Raw genomic sequence first — 18784 nt, 5'->3', positions numbered from 1 at the left:
AAATTAAAACATACAACAACATTCAGAAGGCTGAATTCACCCAGTAGTTAATCTCTAAACTATTATGATAGTTACTACTATTACTATGTAATAGCTCAGAAATTCTGTCATCAGGGTGTATTATGTTTAAAAATGATTTCTACTTATTAATTTATGAAGAGATATATTGTAGGTAAATTATATATTTTTTCTAATATATTTTCTTACATCCTTTCTGAACAATTGAGTTATACGTGCATAATCAACCAAAAATATTGTTCAAGAAGCACAAGGAATGCAGTGATTACAAAAGGCAACTGTTAAAAAATGCTAATTAAAGCCAGATGGATCAAAGGGAGTAGAAGTAAAGGCTACTGATGTTTATTTTGAATGTCCAGGTCTGCAATAACTAACAGCTTGTTCATTTCAAAAGGGAAGGCCCCAATAATTGATAATTATAATTTTAAAAATGTGAAATATTATATTTGAAAACATCTGCCTTATCATTCTTTACTATATATCTTTAAACTGCCTTAAAAAGCAATCCCTGAAAGAATACTGAAGTTTTTCTTAAGCCTTGAGAAAAGAATGGCATTTGGGAATCACTAATTCAATTATATGTTCACTCTTCAGTGTTCTTGTTCAGTTCCATACCTTCTCTGGATACTAGAGTCTTGGACTCCTTACCATCTCTCCACTTGGCTGGGTCAAGCATTTTAATTTTGAACAAAAGCAAAATATGGTGGTAACTTTATGCTCTGCCATTTTATTTACCAGATATTAGAAACTGGGAGATGAAAGTTAAATTGTCATAAAACCATTGTAGACCATCTAAAACCAAAAATCCAGGCATTTTTCATGCTTCTCTTCATTCCTTTTGCTGTGGGCATGGTAAAGATCCCATGAGAAACAGTGTAGACAGAGATATACACTGGGATTTTTACTGCATCTGTTTTCCCATAAGGCTTCAGGTCACTGGAAGAGAAGCGGTTTCTTTCCTCTGTAGTCAAGGATCAAGTTACAGATGGCTGATAAAACTTATTACATGTTTAACAGTGTTCAGTATAGGGCTCACTCTTCACAAATCATTCCCATAATTGCTCAGAAATAGCATTTTTCCCTCCTCAAAACTCTAGATATTAGTAATTTCTAAGACAGTAATGGTTATGTTTCTGTGAACCGTGGCTTTTTGTACCTGGTATGTAGCATTCCCGAATGCTGAGCCCCGGCTCTGTTTCATTAAATTACTGAGCGTCATTTGCTTATGGACACATTTTCTCCTGAAACATGGCAGCTCATTTTTCTCTCTTCTGACTTCAAAACTGTTGCTTCAAGAAAGCCAAGGGGAGGATCACGTGGGAATTTAAAGGAATTGATCCTTCAGAAAATGATAACATCTTATCTATTTCTCTAACATCTAAAGATAATTTTCTTTTACTCAGCCAGTGATTTGTGGACTAGCAGATCACTTAATCTCTGATTTTTAGGTGCTTCAATTGTAAAAAGTGATAGTGAGGTCTTCCTAATTGATTTTATTATGATAATAGAGGCCATGGATTGGCCTTACAATTTAACTTTTTTTTTTTTATTGCTTAGCCCTATCTCATATGGGTTTTCCTTATTCTTTTTTTTTTTTAAGTTAAAATAGCAGATATCCCCAAACAGTACTCTGGTCTACTATATTAGTTTTTCTAAGAAATATTTAAATATGCTCTAAATCTACAGTTACAGTAAGTGGCATTGGCTAGTGATTTGATTTGAGAATTGAGACTACGGTCTGGATTTACTCTTTATGCATTAACACAGGTCAAATGGACAGGGACTGCATTTAAGTCAGTAATGGAAGGCTGAGGGCTGTCTTAAACCAATCACATCAGTTTTACCCATGACGGATTGATCCCTAGGGGCAGAGCCCTGTAAGCATTTCTCTTACATGAATGGACTCTATAGAGCCTGGAGTTTCATTCATAAAATGGAGACTGAAAGGAAACACACACTCACTCACTCCCTTTCTCTGGAATGTTCATTTATACAGAGCTGAAGGGTGTAGTGTTCCATCAGCTGCTGCTTTTGCCAGTTGACTGGAAGTAATGATTAATGCTCATTGGCCCTGCCTGCATGTAACCCGACACTATTTATGGCCTTGCAGGGTTCCTAATGTATAGTGAATGAGAAGACAACATTCTCAAATCAGAAACATAAACAGGAACTGGTGGGTCTGAATTCCATTCAAATATGTCATTTCAGCCGCTCAGTGTTTGTCTAACTTGGATTTTATAGGCAGGAAAGGAGGTGGGGGGCTAATCTGCTTGTGAGTTGTACTGGCTTGAAAAAAAGGGAATTAGAAGGGGGAAGGGAGTGTACTTTACAGTGTGAGAATTTTAGTTTCTTTTTAAAGAAAACAACCAGGATGCTTAGGCCCAGAACTGTTTATTGCTCATGGATCAAATGAGCATACAGCTGTTTTTATATGTGCAAGTAAGATTTGAAATTAAATAAAAACAGTTTAAGGGTGCATATTTGGATCTTTTCCTGTGTGTGTGTGTGTGTGTTGAATGTGAACAGGAGTGGAGAGATAAATATTATTTATTCTTTAAAAGGATATATTTCAGATTTAGAAAATAGTTACAGAATTTTCTACACTTAAACTATTTCTCTACTTCAGTTAACTACATAATAGTTTAGAGAAAAAGGGAGACTTTATTTAATAACATACTTTAACCTTACATATGAAAAACTTAAACCTTTTTCAAGAAATTTTTGTTAGAGTAAATAGACATTGTTTTTGTCGTGTGTTGTTTGCTTGTATGTGAATTTTCCAGTTAATTGTTTCTAATTCAGGAAAACTTTATATAAACATAGAAAGACACATGTGAAAAACAAACAAAACCTAAAGACTGACAAGCATGTGCTATTGTGATTTATTTACTATTCTCTCATTCTCTCAAATTTGGAAAAGTATCTCTGAATGTTCCATTCAGCGGGCCTGCACCATTAGACTGCCTTACCCACATGTTTTTGTTATTCTTAGCGTTAAAAAAATAAAACCACCCACTTTGAATGACACTGGCAATATTATACTGAACCCTGGGCCTGCCGTCTGTTTACTGGGTCATAGTGAGCATGTTTCGTTACCTCTTTTGTCCTCAGTGTCCTTATTTATGAAAAGGACCAAATAATTCTCCTACTTTTTTTGTTTCTGTAAGGATTAAATATGATTATGTTTGTAAAGTTACTAATGTAGTGTTAGGGATAGAGACAATAATAAAGGATTCCCGTTATGATTTATTTCAATTTCTAGAGATATCCACAGACTGCTAGTCCTTGAATAAGATGCCATTCTTACCTCTAATATTTACAAACACATTTGGGGGTTGGGGGAGGGCTAAAGGAGATAAAGCAAAATAAGAGACATATTCTTAAAGTAAAAATAATCACTGTGCAAGGCAAACAAGATCTTGTACTACTATGCTATTTCCGATAGTGAAACAGTCCTACTGAACTTCTTGTAGGAAGCAAGTGGAATAAATCTTCTGAATATTGTGATGCTCCAAGGAGAGATAAGAGTGAGAAGACAGAACAATCCATAATGTAGTTGCTTCAAATCATGTAGATTCTAGAAGGTGAACAATTTAGTATTAAAGCTCAATATTAAAACTCCCTTCTCTTTAAATTTTTTTTTTTGTGGCCTGTTTTGGCAGCTCATGGGATCTTTCCTCATATTTTATTTGAAACTCAGGTTAATTCTCAGAGTACACCAATATCTAATAAATAGTCAGAGTTACAGTTGTCCTTATGTTTTCTACCACTTCAACTTTATTTTTAACTCTAACTTAATAAAACCTTCACAAGCATGTCAAACTTGTAAAACTGTGAGCCTATTAGATCATATAAACTAATCTTACTTGAATCTGGTCATTATTTGGATAGGAACCCAGATGCTTACAAAAACATGTGGTTTTGTAAGTAAAATTCTACTTATTTCACGTTAGGTAATCTTGAAGTTTTTAAAAGCATCTGAATTGCAGATAACTGCATTCCTTTTTCTTTTTTTTTAGATTTTGCAAAAGCTATGCTAGGCATACCAAGACTATTGTAGTTCTCTTACTGTCCTCTGGTCTATCAATGATAGAGTCAGTACATGTGAACTGTGGTGGAAGCGATATCTCTGCAGATTTTACATATCTATATTCACAGTTTACTGAAAATCCTAATGAGAACCAGCCCATCTAAGTGTGAATGAGGCAATACTATATTCATCACTCTCTTGAGATTTCAGCCCACTCCAACTTTTCGGCTTCTGCCCATGAGATAAACTATTATATTCACATAATGCATTTGTGACTGACAACACATAGGCCTCATAAAATTTGACTTTTTTGGTGTCACACTTGTTTTATTTCTCAAGAAAATCCAGACATATAATACTGGGCCTTATTTGTAGGGTTATTTCCTTTTAGGTTAGATTTTTATAATAGAGGGATCATATGGTATATCAAATTACCTCCCATTAGCATCCTTTTCAGGAAACATTATAAAATAAAGTCCTCTCGATTAGCTACATGAAATCTACTCATGTGGCAAGTAGAAATGCAGGGTGAAAGGATGCTTGCTGTACCAGAATGTCTATGAATGCATTTCATTGAAACTTATCTTCATAAAGCTCATGTTATTTATGTACTCTAGAAAGCCTTTGCATTTTGAACATTAAACGGTGAGATTACCAGGAAATGAGGAAAAATGAAACTATGAAGTATAAAGTTTAACAAATAAAACTTCGGCAAATTATGCCATAATGCTCATCTTGAATGAGATTGGTGTCATTAATTAGTTCTAGATGCAACTTAATATTTCTCTAGATAATAGATAATATGTTTTTGAAAAACCTGTTAAAGCTCCTATATATACAGCAAAATACACACACACATGCACACATGCACTTACACTCATTTTTCACCAAGTACCCGATAATTTAGGTATATGTCGACACACACGTTTTGGCTGTGGGCATTTAATGTGCAAAGTTTTCCTCCACCACCAATGTCCAATACACAAGTTTAGGTACTGATTTTGTCACCTCCTCAAAGAGTTAGTCAAGTGTATACTGCATCTATCTTTGCTTTTCACACACTTATGAAAGCAAATCTCATTAAAATACATCGCACTTATTCCTGTTTTGCTGGGGTTTCTCATTTACTCTCACAGACTTACTCTTAAGTTACCACACTGATTATTGCTACAGGAATGTAAGCAGAAATATCAAATGAAAGAGAGGTATTTTCCCCCTTGTTCTGAGTTTACAATCTGGAGTATTTCCAGGTTTGTACAATAAGAAATTTCAACAGATTACAGGCATATCTCAGGTGGTTGTGACAAATATTTTCTCTCTGATCTGGCCTGGTTTGCTCCTAGAAACTTTAAGCAAACCATGCCCTGAAGGGAATCCTTCATTCTGAACTACTGGACAGCAAATCAGCAAATCAGAACAGTACCTCACAATAATACGTGTGCAAATTCAAAACTACACATTGTGGTCAAACACTTGGGACAGCTTGCCAAATCAGTATTATGTTTCCCAATATAGCCTTAAAATGCAAGTCAAGAGACAGAGAAGAAAACTTTTTTGTTTCATACCTGCACATCTTAATTTAAAGAGGATTTTAACAAAGTCACTACAGATGAAAAAGAATGAAAACTGGCCGTTTGGAATTACATTTTAACTTCTTTTTTAAAAAGAAGTTTACTATTCTTCTTGATTTCCCCTCCACTGACGAGTACATTCAAATGACGGCAGTGTTTTTCTGCTTTGAATTTTTGTGCAGCATGTTAGATCAGCTTTCATCACCATGAACTCACCAGTGACAAATTACAGGCAATTTAGTTTCTGCAAGCTGATTTGGCTCAGTAGTAATGCCATGTTGTAGAGCTCTTTGATACATAAGTTTCAAAGTAATAAAAATAATCTTTGTCTTAAGTTAAATTTGCATAATTCAGTTTACAGATTGAATTGAAAACTTTAAAACCAAAGTTATTTAGTACCCAATATCAAGATGTATTACTGTAAACAGAAGTTCAAAAGAGGTTCCTCCAAATAGTTTTCAAATGCAATGGGAATTCTCACCCAAACCTTATAAATAATAAATTTATAGTGAATTTATAATCAATATATTTTAAATATCATAGGTTACTAGATACATTTGTGAAGACTATTACAGAATAAGTACACTAATAAGCAATAAACCAACTATCTCAATAGATAGATGATTTAAACATAGCAAATTAAGGTATAAAAATAATTTTGATACATAATTCTAGTTTCAGGTACTATAGCTCAGTTTACATACTTGTGAGATTCACTTAAAAATCGATACTTTCATTAGTAATAAGTACTATATATTGACTCCTCACCATTTGCAGATATTGGGTGAAATGTTGCCCACAACTTTCCCCATATGATCTTTCCAACAACCCTTTGGTGATATCACTATTGCCATTTTACAGATGTAGAGGTTGAGAGTTAGGCATCCTAAAGAACTAACAAAATGTCACACTACCCTGAAAAGATTCAAAACCAGTTCTATTAGATGACAAGGTACATGTTTGTAATCACTGTGCTGTACTAATCTTAAAAGTATAATCTATGGACAAGGACAGTGTAAAAATGCTGTCATCTTAACATTTGTACATAGCTTAAACTACAGCTCATTATTATTGCTGAATTTTGTAACTTTTATTTCATAGAAAAACACACGTGACTGTTTATGCAATGCCTCTCTTCCCTGCCATGAAACATTTGCCTTTGAAGTCACCGCTTAGCTAGTTGAGATCTTAGATGAGCATTTAGCAGAAGTTAAAATGTAATGCCAAACTTCATTGGCTGGATTTTTTATTAGATAAGGTAGAAATGAAAGCAGCAGGCAATTTAATTAGCAGTAATTTTTCTGGGCAAGTCATTACTTTGATGAACTTCAGAGCAATGTTTATGGCTCCTAATTAACCATGTTAGTCATTTGATTGAATAATCACTTTGGAAATGTTTCTACAATTTGATTAGAGTCTGACCTACTCTGACAGTCATAAATTAACTGATATCACTTTAGGATAACATGACTTTAGTTACTTTAGGGGAATAAACTCCTCTTAGCTTTTTCAGGCTTCCCTAGACCATATAAAGAACACCGATTTTAAAGATAGATTGGTTTTAAACAGTGCTAGCCAAGTGTCCGAATTTTAAGAGCTAGATGCTAATTTTATTCACTCTAGGGTATAATAAATAGTATTTAGGACTGACAAAAACACAATTATATTCTCATATGAAATTTTTTTTCTAAATTGCCATTCATTGCTGTTTTTCCCCATTTTAGAAATTATATCACAAGTTGGGTCTTTTGAAATGTAATGGAGGGTCTGGCATTAGCTTTATTATGTCATTAATGTATTATATTTTAAATCAGAATACTTTAAATATCAAAGATTAATAAATATTACAATGTAAGAACAACAGAATCAAGAAAGAAGCATCGAACAGACCGTCCAACCTCAGAGGGAAGGCAGGGAGGAGGGGTAGAGATCAACCAAAGGACTTATATGCATCCATATGAGCATAACCCATGTGCACAGGGGTGAGGGCATGTCCTGGGGGTGGGAACAGATCAGTGGGGGAAAAGGAGACATATGTAATACTTTAAACAACTAAGAATTTTTTAAAAAAGAAAGCAGCCAATTCAGTAGATACATGAGTATTAGCGAAATTTTCTATCAAATACTATCTTCGATGTTAAGTGTCTAGTTTTCAAGGATTAAGCTTATTTTGTATCATTTTAGAGCACTTTCATAAGATGTTCCTTCAACTTTGAATAGTAGTTTTCTTAGAAATGCTTGTGTTTTTTTCTCTCTCCCTCTTTTTTCCTCTGCTGGGGAGTAAAGACTACATTTAGTCACAGACTTATATGTAATAGAGTTTGCCTATATGTTTTCCTCTAGCTGCCTCCAGAGCCAGCCAGCTGTTTTAGCAGCCACACTCCAGCTGGGCAGCGTCAGTAAAAGTATTTTGTGGCAGGGTGTCAACATTGGTAGGACAAAATGCTTGCCTCTAAGCAGCTGCTGAGCTGACGGCTGCGTCTCTTAACACCATCCCCTCCAGGTCCAGCTGCTTGGAGGGACTTTATACCTGGCAATAAATCAAAATAACATTAAAAATTACATCCAGGCACCATTGGTTAAAAAGTTGGGATAAAACGTATTGCTAAATTTGGCAACCCAGAAGATCAACTACATCGCCACCCTGTTATAAATCTGATAGCAGGGAACAAGGTTAACTCTCTTTTGGAGGATCAGAATTGTATACCATGGAATACTTTATATAAAGAAGGCATGGTGTAATAAGATGTTTGATAAGGAAGTTCTTGCTGTTTTCAACTTGTAAGCCATTGATTCCTATATACTTTCATATGTTACTAGAGGCCCCATGCGCGAAGTTCATGCAAGGGGCTCTACCCCCACTGCCATGGCGGCCCCTCTGCCTCGGCCCCTGCTGCCACGGCTTCCTCCAGAAGGATGTGCAGTCTAATTAGCATATTATGCTTTATTATTATAGATTGCTATGATGGGTTGCCATTAAAATATATTTTATTGAGACCATATACAATAAACTTTTTTTCTGTGGAAAAATAAAAGCCTTATATTTTGGTTGCCATTCATCACCACAACGGTTTAAAAATAAATCAGATAGACTTTAAAAATGGAACATTCCAGGCCAATGATGACATTTGGGCCACGTAGTGCTACTTATCTATCACATGAAAGTCTATAGATGGATAGTTAAAAGGAGAAATGGTCCTTAGATTCCAATTCATTTAAATGTTCTTTATTACTTGTTAGGTGATGTGCTTACTGCAAGTGGTAGAAAAGAGGACCTATTATTATATTAAGCTAGAGGCCCAGTGCACAAAGTTTGTGCATGGGAGGGGGGGCGTCCCTCAGCCCAGCCTGCACCCTCTCACAATCCAGGACTGCTGGTTCCTAAATGCCCACCTGCCTGCCTGCCTAATTGCCCCTAACCACTCTGCCTGCCTGCCTGTTTGCCCCTACACCCTCTGTCTGCCTGCCTGATTGCCCCTAAACCAGGGGTGGGCAAACTTTTTGACTCGAGGGCCACAATGGGTTCTTAAACTGGACCGGAGGGCCGGAACAAAAGCATGGATGGAGTGTTTGTGTGAACTAATATAAATGCAAAGTAAAGGAGTGGAGGGGAGAGCAAGAGAACCGTCCGCTCTTTCGGCTCTGCGGGCCGGATAGAACAGCTGAACGGGCCGGATCTGGCCTGCGGGCCGTAGTTTGCCCACGGCTGCCCTAAACCCTCTGCCTGCATGCCTGATCACCCCTAAACCCTCTGCCTGTCTGCCTGATCGCCCCTAAGCCCTCCCCCGCTGGCCTAATCACCCCTAACCACCCTCCCCCGCTGGCCTGATTGCCCTAACTGCCTCTGCCTCAGCCCCCACCACTGTGGCTTTGTCCGGAAGGAGGACCGGACGACCGGAAGATGTCCAATCAACCCAGTCTAATTAGCATATTACCCTTTTATTAGTATAGATAGCACACTTTTTGTGTACATTTTCTAAATTTACTTTTGTATATGTTGTTTTAAAAAACGTTAGTAATGCATACAGATGATAGAATTAATTTGATCACATATATTTATACCTTCTTGTAAAAACCATATATATATAATGCAGCATTGGGCTCAGGTTTGTGGGAACTAAAACTTAAAAAATTTGGAGAATCTTTTTAAAGGAAAAGAAAATGAAACTGCATATACAAACATTAGGTTCAGGGCTCAGAAGACATTTGGAAGTATAGGGTCCTACAGTTTAAACTGCACTGGTTTCACCTGAATCCCCCTCTGGTTATGTAAGTGAACTTCTATATTCAGAATCAAAGAACTTGGGACTGTAGTAGAGTTTAGATAACATCTGACCCAACCCTTTATTTTATAGAAATCCAAGCACAAAATGGTATGTCTAAAGTATGTAGCTTAATTAGTAGTAAATGCAGGACTTGGAATTTTAATCTGTCTCATAATCCACATTTCTTTCCTTTTCTCCCTATCTAAGTTACTTAACATATTAAATACACAGTATGATTCAAGTTTAACCATTAACCAAGTTTGATCATGAGTTAACTTGGTCGCATAGGGAAGGCTTCACTCTTTGGGTAATAATGGTGTTTGCTATGAAGTTTTTGGATTTCTGTTTATAGCCTCATTGGTTTTGAATATGACCTGTGCACTTAACAAAATGAAAAGCCAGCCATGCTTTTATCTGGGGAGAAAAAACAGCAGTCGCCTTAAAGGGATGGAGTAATTTTAAGATGTAGCTATTTCATCTTGTCATAGTAATTTCTGTCCAGTGTTCATGAGATAAGCTATGAATTAGTTTTGTTGATTTTTGCTTTGACCGCCATGGGATATATACATTTATTCCGTAAAGAGCCTGAAACTTATTTTAATTCACAGCACTGTTTCAAGGACACCATCACATTCATGTGGGGACTTGCAGGTAGAGCCAGCCTTTAACAAGATTAATGTGGATAAAACTCTGAATTCCCATATGTGTTCAAGGGAATTGGTTCAACATGCTTCTCCCATTTCTTGCGTGTGGCCTGCCTAAAATGTTAACTGTGTTGACAAGTTCCCCTCATGGAGACTCATGTCAATTCCTGTTACTTTCTTATCTGCACTGTGTCCATTGATAACAGCAGGTTTCAGCTGCAGACTTCTCCCTGACCGGTGTTGTTTCCTCTTTCAGAAGTGCCTAGCTGCCACTCCATTTATATGAGGCAAGAAGGCTTCCTGGCTCATCCCAGCAGAACAGAAGTTAAGTTTTCCATTATTGACATTCCTGGCAAATACCTGTCAAAATCATCAGACGTCCCAAGGATGCAGTCACTTAATTAGTCATTATGTTTTACAGGGAAAATAACTTATGTTCCCTAAACCATTACTTTTCAACTTTACCTTTTTAAAGTAGAAGAATGATTTTTCAGGTCATGATATCCTGCATTTGGTTGTTAACATGACTCATGTGCATATAAACAGCTGAAATGTGGATTTCTGTGTTCTTTTTTGCCAATAACCACATCCTTTTTAAACAGAACATGTGCTTTATAGATTACCCCACCTTACTGCTCTCTACTGAAATGTATCTTCGAGGAATTTTCAGTTTTGCTTTACAAACCTAAGTCAATCTTTTAAAAATAAAATACAGTATTTACTTGTAAAAATCTGGGATTTTACGTTTTTGGACAAGTTATTAAAAATAGAAATTCATATAAGAGGACTAGAGATGGAGTTTTCATTGTGGATGTGTTTATGGTAACCATGGTGGGAAAAGCTTTGATCTAAAGGACTTTGATATTGGCAACAGAAAGAATAAATATGATTTTATCTGGATATCATTCACGTTAAAATATTTATGGAAATAGGTGCACGGTTCTTGATGGAAACAATATATGTATTTTCAGTGACATGTTGCAGGTGTATCCTGCTAGGTTTGGTCTAATATTGATTGTTTAATATAAATTATATTAGTAGAAGTAAATTCCTGTGTTTAAAAGATAGTTTAATGAGCTAGTAAATCCAAAATATTTGAGAACAAAAGTCTGCACAAATGCAATGGAATTATTGTTGCTACTGTTGTTAATCTTATGTATCCACAATAGAGACTAACACATTTTAGAAATAAAACCATGACTATGTGAAATTTCCTCCTGGTGATTAAATATAATAATTAAATAAAGGTCCACAGTTAAGAATATTTGGAGGATAAAATGATCGTGAAAAGCTGTCACTTTATTTTGCCCTTTTTTTGTGTGTGTGTGGACTTACAGCAAAAAAGGAAAGTTTAAAAAATTTTGTTTAACTACCTTGGCTATTAAAGATGAAAACATGAAGGGACTAGCCTAGATATTTCACAAGGAAGGAAATTGCTAGGCTAGACTCTAGGACTAGTTCATTAGGGCAATAATGCAAAGCAAATATCGGTAATTTATTTTGACTCCCCTGTTGTCTCATTGAATAACAAGACTTGGAAGAATATGGGAAAGGAGATGATATGTTATAAACCCTAGGTTTCCCAGTGTTCATGTGAACGCTATGCTTGAGATAGCAATAACATCAATAGCTAATTCTCATATATCACCATGTGTTATACACTAGTCTAGACTTGTATATATTTTAAATCATTTAACCCTCCCAACATACCTAAAAGATAGATGGTTTATTATTCTCATTTTATAGATGAGGAAACTAAGGCACAGGAGTTCAATAATGTGCCCAAGGTCACAGAGCTGAAAAATGGCAGTTATTTTCTACCTCAATTACAGTGTTCCTGGTTCTGTTGTACTGTAAGTTGTTTGTGAGCTTCATTTCTATTATGACTAAATGTATCTCATTTTCTCCCACAGGCTGTATGTTTGAAAAGGGCCCCAGGCAGTTCTATGATGACACCTGTGTTGTCCCCGAGAAATTCGATGGTAGGTTTCTCCCTGTGCTTCAAGTTTTGCTTTTTGTAGCGGGAGTCTAGAGATCACTCTAGCTTCTCTTGAAAACAGTCAACGTTCCTACGTAAAGATTTCTGTGCGCGTCATTTATGATGCACTCAATTCTTGCTAAACTTTTACCTTTTATAAATTCTCTTTCCTGACTCCATTAAGAAGCTTTTTTCTTTTGTCCCATAAGAGATCTCATTCTTAGAGATAGAGCCAGAGTGCCTTTCTTGCTAAGCTCTGTGTAGAGTAAGAGGGGGCTTTCCATTGCCCCACTGAGCACATGCAGCTTGTTGTTGGAGATTTACTGAAAGCTGATCCCGTAATTAACAAAGCAGAACAGAAAGCATGCTACTGTGGATGCACAGATGACTCATGCGGCCTCTGTCCTTTTATTGTTCATGAAAAGATGCATTATGGAACACAGGAACAACATAGCTGCCCATTTGGTTAGTGATTGCTAGTCCTTCCTTTTTGTTTTTTTCTGGGAAGATGTTCATTACTAGTGGCATTACTTTGTAATTGCTTGAAAGGGAGTTGGGAAAGCATTACCTTTTTAACATCATTCACTGCTGCCAGGAGAAGGTTCCAGATGTTAGAAAGGAGTGTCAGTTAGATAGAATCTTCTTTTCTTGACAAGGGTGGCAGAAGTCAAGCATCTAGAGGAAGCTTGGGTAAAAATTGAACAGTTAATTGACTTAGTGGTTCTTCAGAGTGGTCTCCATGTTTCCTGCTTGGATTGTTTAACAGGAAACGAGCAGGGGCCATCTGATTAGCTGATTGCACAAACTTTGGGGATCATGGCCATAATGACTTGGTAGCTCTCAGAAGTTTTTAATTGTCATTATTTAAACAGCAAAGTCATGCTCAGATTGCTTCTCAATCTCTCATTAGTTGCTTGTAGACTCCTCTGTTCTAAAGGTTTCTGCTTCTCTTACGCCTCTCAGAAGGGATGGGATGCCACGTCTTGGGGAGGTCTGTTTCCTTGGCCTTCCTTTAAATTGTTTAGTTCATTCAAGGTCACAGGGTTAACACTCTAATAGGGGTCACTTTTTTGGCTTTGTTTTATAATAGATGTTAGTTTTAAGCTTTGAGTCTCAGAGGCATGATCTGTGTTATTTTTAACCATTCGTAGGGCATCATAATTCTTAAAATACAACTTTTTCCCTTGAGACAAAGCATCAATCTTTTACTTCTTGGAATGACCTTTACAGTTTTGTTCAGTATTAGCAAGCTTAACATTTTAAGAAATATTGGTAGGCAGTATGGGCATATAAGGAAGAAAAATAGCTCAAAACTATAGACAGGATTAGATATAATCTAACAGGCCAATATCATATTAATGTCAGGGCAGCTAACTGTCTTGATTATTCCCTTTGACTTTTAAATATTAGTCAGTTTTACAGTAGAAACTATTTTTGGAAGATAGTAAGAGTCTTATATTTTATAGGAAGGAGAGAACAAGAAGAAAGAATAACAAAAGGTTGTTTGTTTTTCATTGTACCAGGCCAGTACAGCCGGTCACATTTATAGGCAGAAGCAATCTAGAGATTATAAAATTTGACAGTGTTTCACTCTGTCTGCATAATTGCTCGGTTGCCCCCATGAACAATTTGTAAATCTCAGAAGGAAAAAAAAAAGATGAATAAAACTGTCATGGAATCAATATGAAGAGAGCAGCCCTCCTGTATTACCTAGCTTAGACCAAAACAACATAATGATTTTTAGCAGCTACTGACAATAATTTGACTTTGGTTTAGGTTTTTAAAGTGGTGTTCTTTCTGTAATTATTTTAAGAGGTGTCTCTTTGTGTACTGATCAAAGGAAAGTTTTTTTTAAAGCTTGTGATTTGGTCTGTTTTATAATTCACACTTAGTGTGAGTAGATCAGCTTGAATATATTCTTTCTAAATTGTTTCTTTAGTGGAGAAGAGAAATTCATCCATTAACAATGATATACTCGTGGGGCACTAGACATTAAACTTCCAGTGTGACCTCTTCTATATATTTTAAAGACAGTTGGCTGGAGATACAAGTAAATAATCAGTAGTTTTTTGTTTATTTGTTTTTATTTTATTTTTTGCTAAAACCAAGGCAACTGATCTTATACCAGAAGTATTTCAACAGTAACATCGTTATTGCTGTAATCTGCTTCATTGGTTATTGTGCTATGTAACAAACCTTTCTTGCTTAAAAATATAAATTTACTGAAAGCTCTGGTGTGTACATTTTTAAGGTGGACTTTTAGAGAAAGGGAAGCAAGCTAAATTTAAGTGAGTGAAACACAAGTAAAAAAGAAAAATGAGAATTTTCATTTGTTGCCAGTTGCAAAAGTGTTAGTGCCTGTATGAAGATGTGGACGAAAGATGCAATGATGGTAACCAGCATGCCCTTGATTGCCCCTGAGATTTGCCTAATTGTATAAAGTGCATGTTACTTAACTCAGAGTTTAAGATGCTATTCAATTTGCTTTGACATGTTTGCATTAAAATATGCAAGTTTGTCATGTCCAGGTCAATGAGATATTTATAAATTGTAGTTTGCAGAATTTAATTTCTACAAATAAAAAGCCCAAAGCTTAAAATTGATTCCTCCATCTTCAGTGTTGCTTAGAGCAGTGAGTAATGATATTAACAATAAAAGACAAGAAGTGTGATTAGATGCTATGGTTTTTAAAGAAATCAATGAAAAAAAAATATCAATACAAAATTTTTATAAGTAAATGACATCCATACATTTATTCCACACCTATATGCAGTTCTTTTGACCCTTACATGTTATATACATTTGTCTGTAAATTTGGATAGATATGTGGTTTACATTCAATCCCCTAAGTATTTTAAAGCCCTATTTAATGGTAACACATTTCATAGAAACCCATAAAGTGTCTGTGGTTTAACCATTTAACACTGGTTTAATGTAAATTTATGCAAATGTCATGTGGCTAATAATAGAAACGTAATTTCTTTTTAATTTAGGAGACATCAAGCAAGAGCCAGGAATGTATCGGGAAGGACCCACGTACCAGCGGCGGGGATCCCTTCAGCTCTGGCAGTTTTTGGTAGCTCTTCTGGATGACCCCTCAAATTCCCATTTCATTGCCTGGACTGGGCGAGGCATGGAATTCAAACTGATTGAGCCCGAAGAGGTGGGTTTAGTGGATCTTATAATATAAAGAAACATATGTGATTAATATGCCAGATATGTGTTTTTTTAAACTTTTAAAATTTAGGGAATCCTTCCAAATTATAAAGTGTGTGGGGGTAAGCAGGTATACATTTAAAATAAAACATGTTGCATGATTGTTCTAGTTGAACACCATCCTACAGCGTGGATGGTGAAGAAAATCAACCAGAGCATCATTAGCATAAGTGTTTATTCGAGAATGCAGGGTTTTAGGATGTCTCTAAAAGAGCTTCTAAGTGTGGGGTGTTGGGTGGTCTTTAGGGCAGAAAGGGGATATCTGTGAGGCTCAACTAGTTTTGAGTAGGAGGAATTGTTGCGAATTGGCAGTTATATTTGTACCATCTTGATTTTGTTAAGGGAGTTGGAGAGTAATATTTAGAGACCAAAGTCTCTGCAATAGGGGATGGAGGAAAAACAGCTGTGGGGGATAGCAGCATGCAAGGGCCACAGTGGGGCATATTCACTCCTTAAATGTTTCTTAGGAGACACAGGCCTGGTAGGAACATGGTTTCCCTTTGATTGTTGGTGACATTTGTTTCAAGTCAGCTGGGCCCTGGCACACTCCATTGGAAGGTAGGGATGAAGTTTAAAACCCATCATAATGCATAGAAATTAACAAAATGAGAGGACTCTGGATAGAGATAATATGAATAAATGCAAAACACATTCAACTAACTCTTCAGCTGTCGCTGTTCCCCACTGGTCCCCACCCCTATAGAAATGGAGTATTTTCCTGAGGAACTTCTCAGTTAATTCTCCACCTCCCACCCGTGCCCCCCACCCTTCCCAGCTCTAGATTTAGGCTTAAGGTTACTGTTGTTACTACAGTGTAACTCAGCAATAGCATTTGGACCCGGTATGGAAATGTGACTGTTCTATGAAATGTTTGTCTTATTAAAGTTGCTTGCTCTGCTACCATTAAAACTGACTGGGCCCTAGCCGGTTTGGTTCAGTGGATAGAGTGTCAGCCTGCCGACTGAAGGGTCCCGGGTTCAATTCGATCAAGAGCATATGCCCGGGTTGCAGGCTCGATCACCAGTACGGGGTGTGCAGGAGGCATCTGATCAATGATACTCTCTCATCATTGATGTTTCTATCTCTCTCTCCCTTCTTCTCTGAAATAAATAAATATATATATTTTTTTAAAACTGACTTTGGTTTACATTAGCCAAGAAAGCCATAGAAGACTTGTAGCTAACATACCTATCTGTGACTGATCATTTGACTATAGCATCTTAAACACCTCAGAAGGGGTCGAAAAATTCAGTAAGATATCCAGCTGGTTTTACACCTAAAGTGGTTAGTTTCATATAGACTGGACATCTACAATCTAGGCTAATGCGTCTATATATATATATAATTTCTACCCTAAGATATCATGTATTCTGTCCTAATAAGATAACACGCTCTAACTTGTTAGCCAGGAGATAAGTTCACACATTAAGATTTAGGAGATGATCTGATTCAAATATGTATTAAGAGAGGTATGAAACAGAGGAGTTGGTTAGCACACCGAAGTCTACTCTGAGTCATAAGTAGCGACACTACGGTGTTAGCTTGGCAACATTATCTTTGCCCACACCCCCCACACACAGACAGAGGGCTCAACATCGGAATGTGAAAGTGCCCATTATCTAGTATGGGCTAGATGCTTTGGGTGTTTGAGTTTTGTAATGTGTTTAAAGATAAATTTGTCAAAAAAATTAGTTTTTATGTAGATATACTTAAATGATGTAAGAATTGTAAAAATGTGAAGCAAACTGAGACTGAGAACACTTAACCTAAAGTAATCTGAAAGCCCGTTAACTTGATGGGAGTATGTGTTCTTCACCTCATGAAAGATGTTAATAATAATTGCAAGAGTTGGTTCATGCTACAACTGAATACATTCAACAGGAATTTATATCAGTTATTCCCCTCCATGTGAGATTAAAACAAAGTTGAGGAGAAACAGATTATTAAATTTATTTCTATATATTTGTTAAGTTAGGAGAATTGTTGAATTATGTCAGTAATTGTTGATCCATTCAGGAAAGTAAAAATTCATAGGCAAGTGATTGCTTTCTTTATATAGCAGCTGTTGACTTTTATGATAATCAGTTTCAAATTAAGTAGAAGACTTGACCAGAGGACCATTAAGTTCCATCAAATTCTGAATTTCTGTGTGTGTTTTTTAAATACAAGGAAGCCATACAGTTACATCTGTTCCGTACAGCAAACCAGCATGTAGACTCCTTGTCTGTAGCAGACTCATAAAGTCAATAGGGGCTGGGTAATTCAGAGCCAGTAGGCCATTTCCAAATAGTAAGCAACTGAATGGCAATTGTGCAATAAGCACTAAATGTGTCCTAAGGCCTTTGTTCAAAACGAAACATCCCATTTCTGATTGCTGTAGTGTTCACTTTTGTAATTGTTTCCATTGGGCCATAGCTTTACTGTTTATGTTTAAATTTCTTTGGAAAGTGTTTGTGAAATTGGTTCAGCCTGCGTGGCCTGTGATCCGCCTCCTCCCTCTATTACACAGCAGATCTGGGGCAGTCTGTGTCAGCACACTTATGAAAGATGGCTGTGAAGCCATCCTTGTTGGAAGTACTCAGGGGTTCCATTTCTTTATATTTCTTCTTGCAGTTTAAAATGATACTGGCCCTAGCTGGTGTGGCTCAGAGGGTAGGGCGTCGGCCTGCGGACTGAAGGGTCCCAGGTTTGATTCTGGTCAAGGGCACATGCCCAGGTTGTGGGCTTGATCCCTAGGAGGGGCTGTGCAGGAGGTAGCCAGTGGATGATTCTCTCTCATCATTGATGGTTCTATCTCTCTCTCCCTCTCCCTTCCTCTCTGAAATCAATAAAAATATATTTAAAAAAATAATATAAAATAAAAATAAAATGATACTGAGTGAGACTGCAGACCTGCACTGGTTATCTGCCCCGTGTGTCTGGAAAACTCTAGCAAGCACATAATCCTTACCATCTCCCTTTTTGAGATAATGAAATATTAGTTTTCACTGACATTGGACTGAGCGTGGGAAAGCATCCGTAGGGTTCAGAGTAGAAGTTTTGATGATGTTCAAACTTGCTGA

At 36.6% G+C, this 18784-nt stretch overlaps 1 protein-coding gene across 4 annotated transcripts in view; it reads left to right on the top strand.

Annotated features, from left to right (window-relative positions):
* Positions 1 to 18784, top strand: part of ETV1 (ETS variant transcription factor 1) — a gene marked incomplete at its 5' end in the record, with an annotated part of 86946 nt that overhangs the window by 58717 nt on the left and 9445 nt on the right. For all 4 annotated transcript variants that reach the window (XM_080666652.1, XM_080666653.1, XM_080666655.1 and 1 more), the window contains 3 exons: positions 10785 to 10853; positions 12442 to 12510; positions 15500 to 15669. In XM_080666652.1, the coding sequence (XP_080522778.1) occupies positions 10785 to 10853; positions 12442 to 12510; positions 15500 to 15669 (308 nt within the window). The remainder of the gene's footprint in view (positions 1 to 10784; positions 10854 to 12441; positions 12511 to 15499; positions 15670 to 18784) is intronic.

The sequence above is a fragment of the Plecotus auritus genome (genome assembly GCF_963455305.1).
Source record: "Plecotus auritus genome assembly, chromosome: 4".
NCBI lineage: Eukaryota > Metazoa > Chordata > Mammalia > Chiroptera > Vespertilionidae > Plecotus > Plecotus auritus.
The sequence above is the reverse complement of the archived record's forward strand: the minus strand, read 5'-3'. Positions and strand labels throughout refer to the sequence as shown.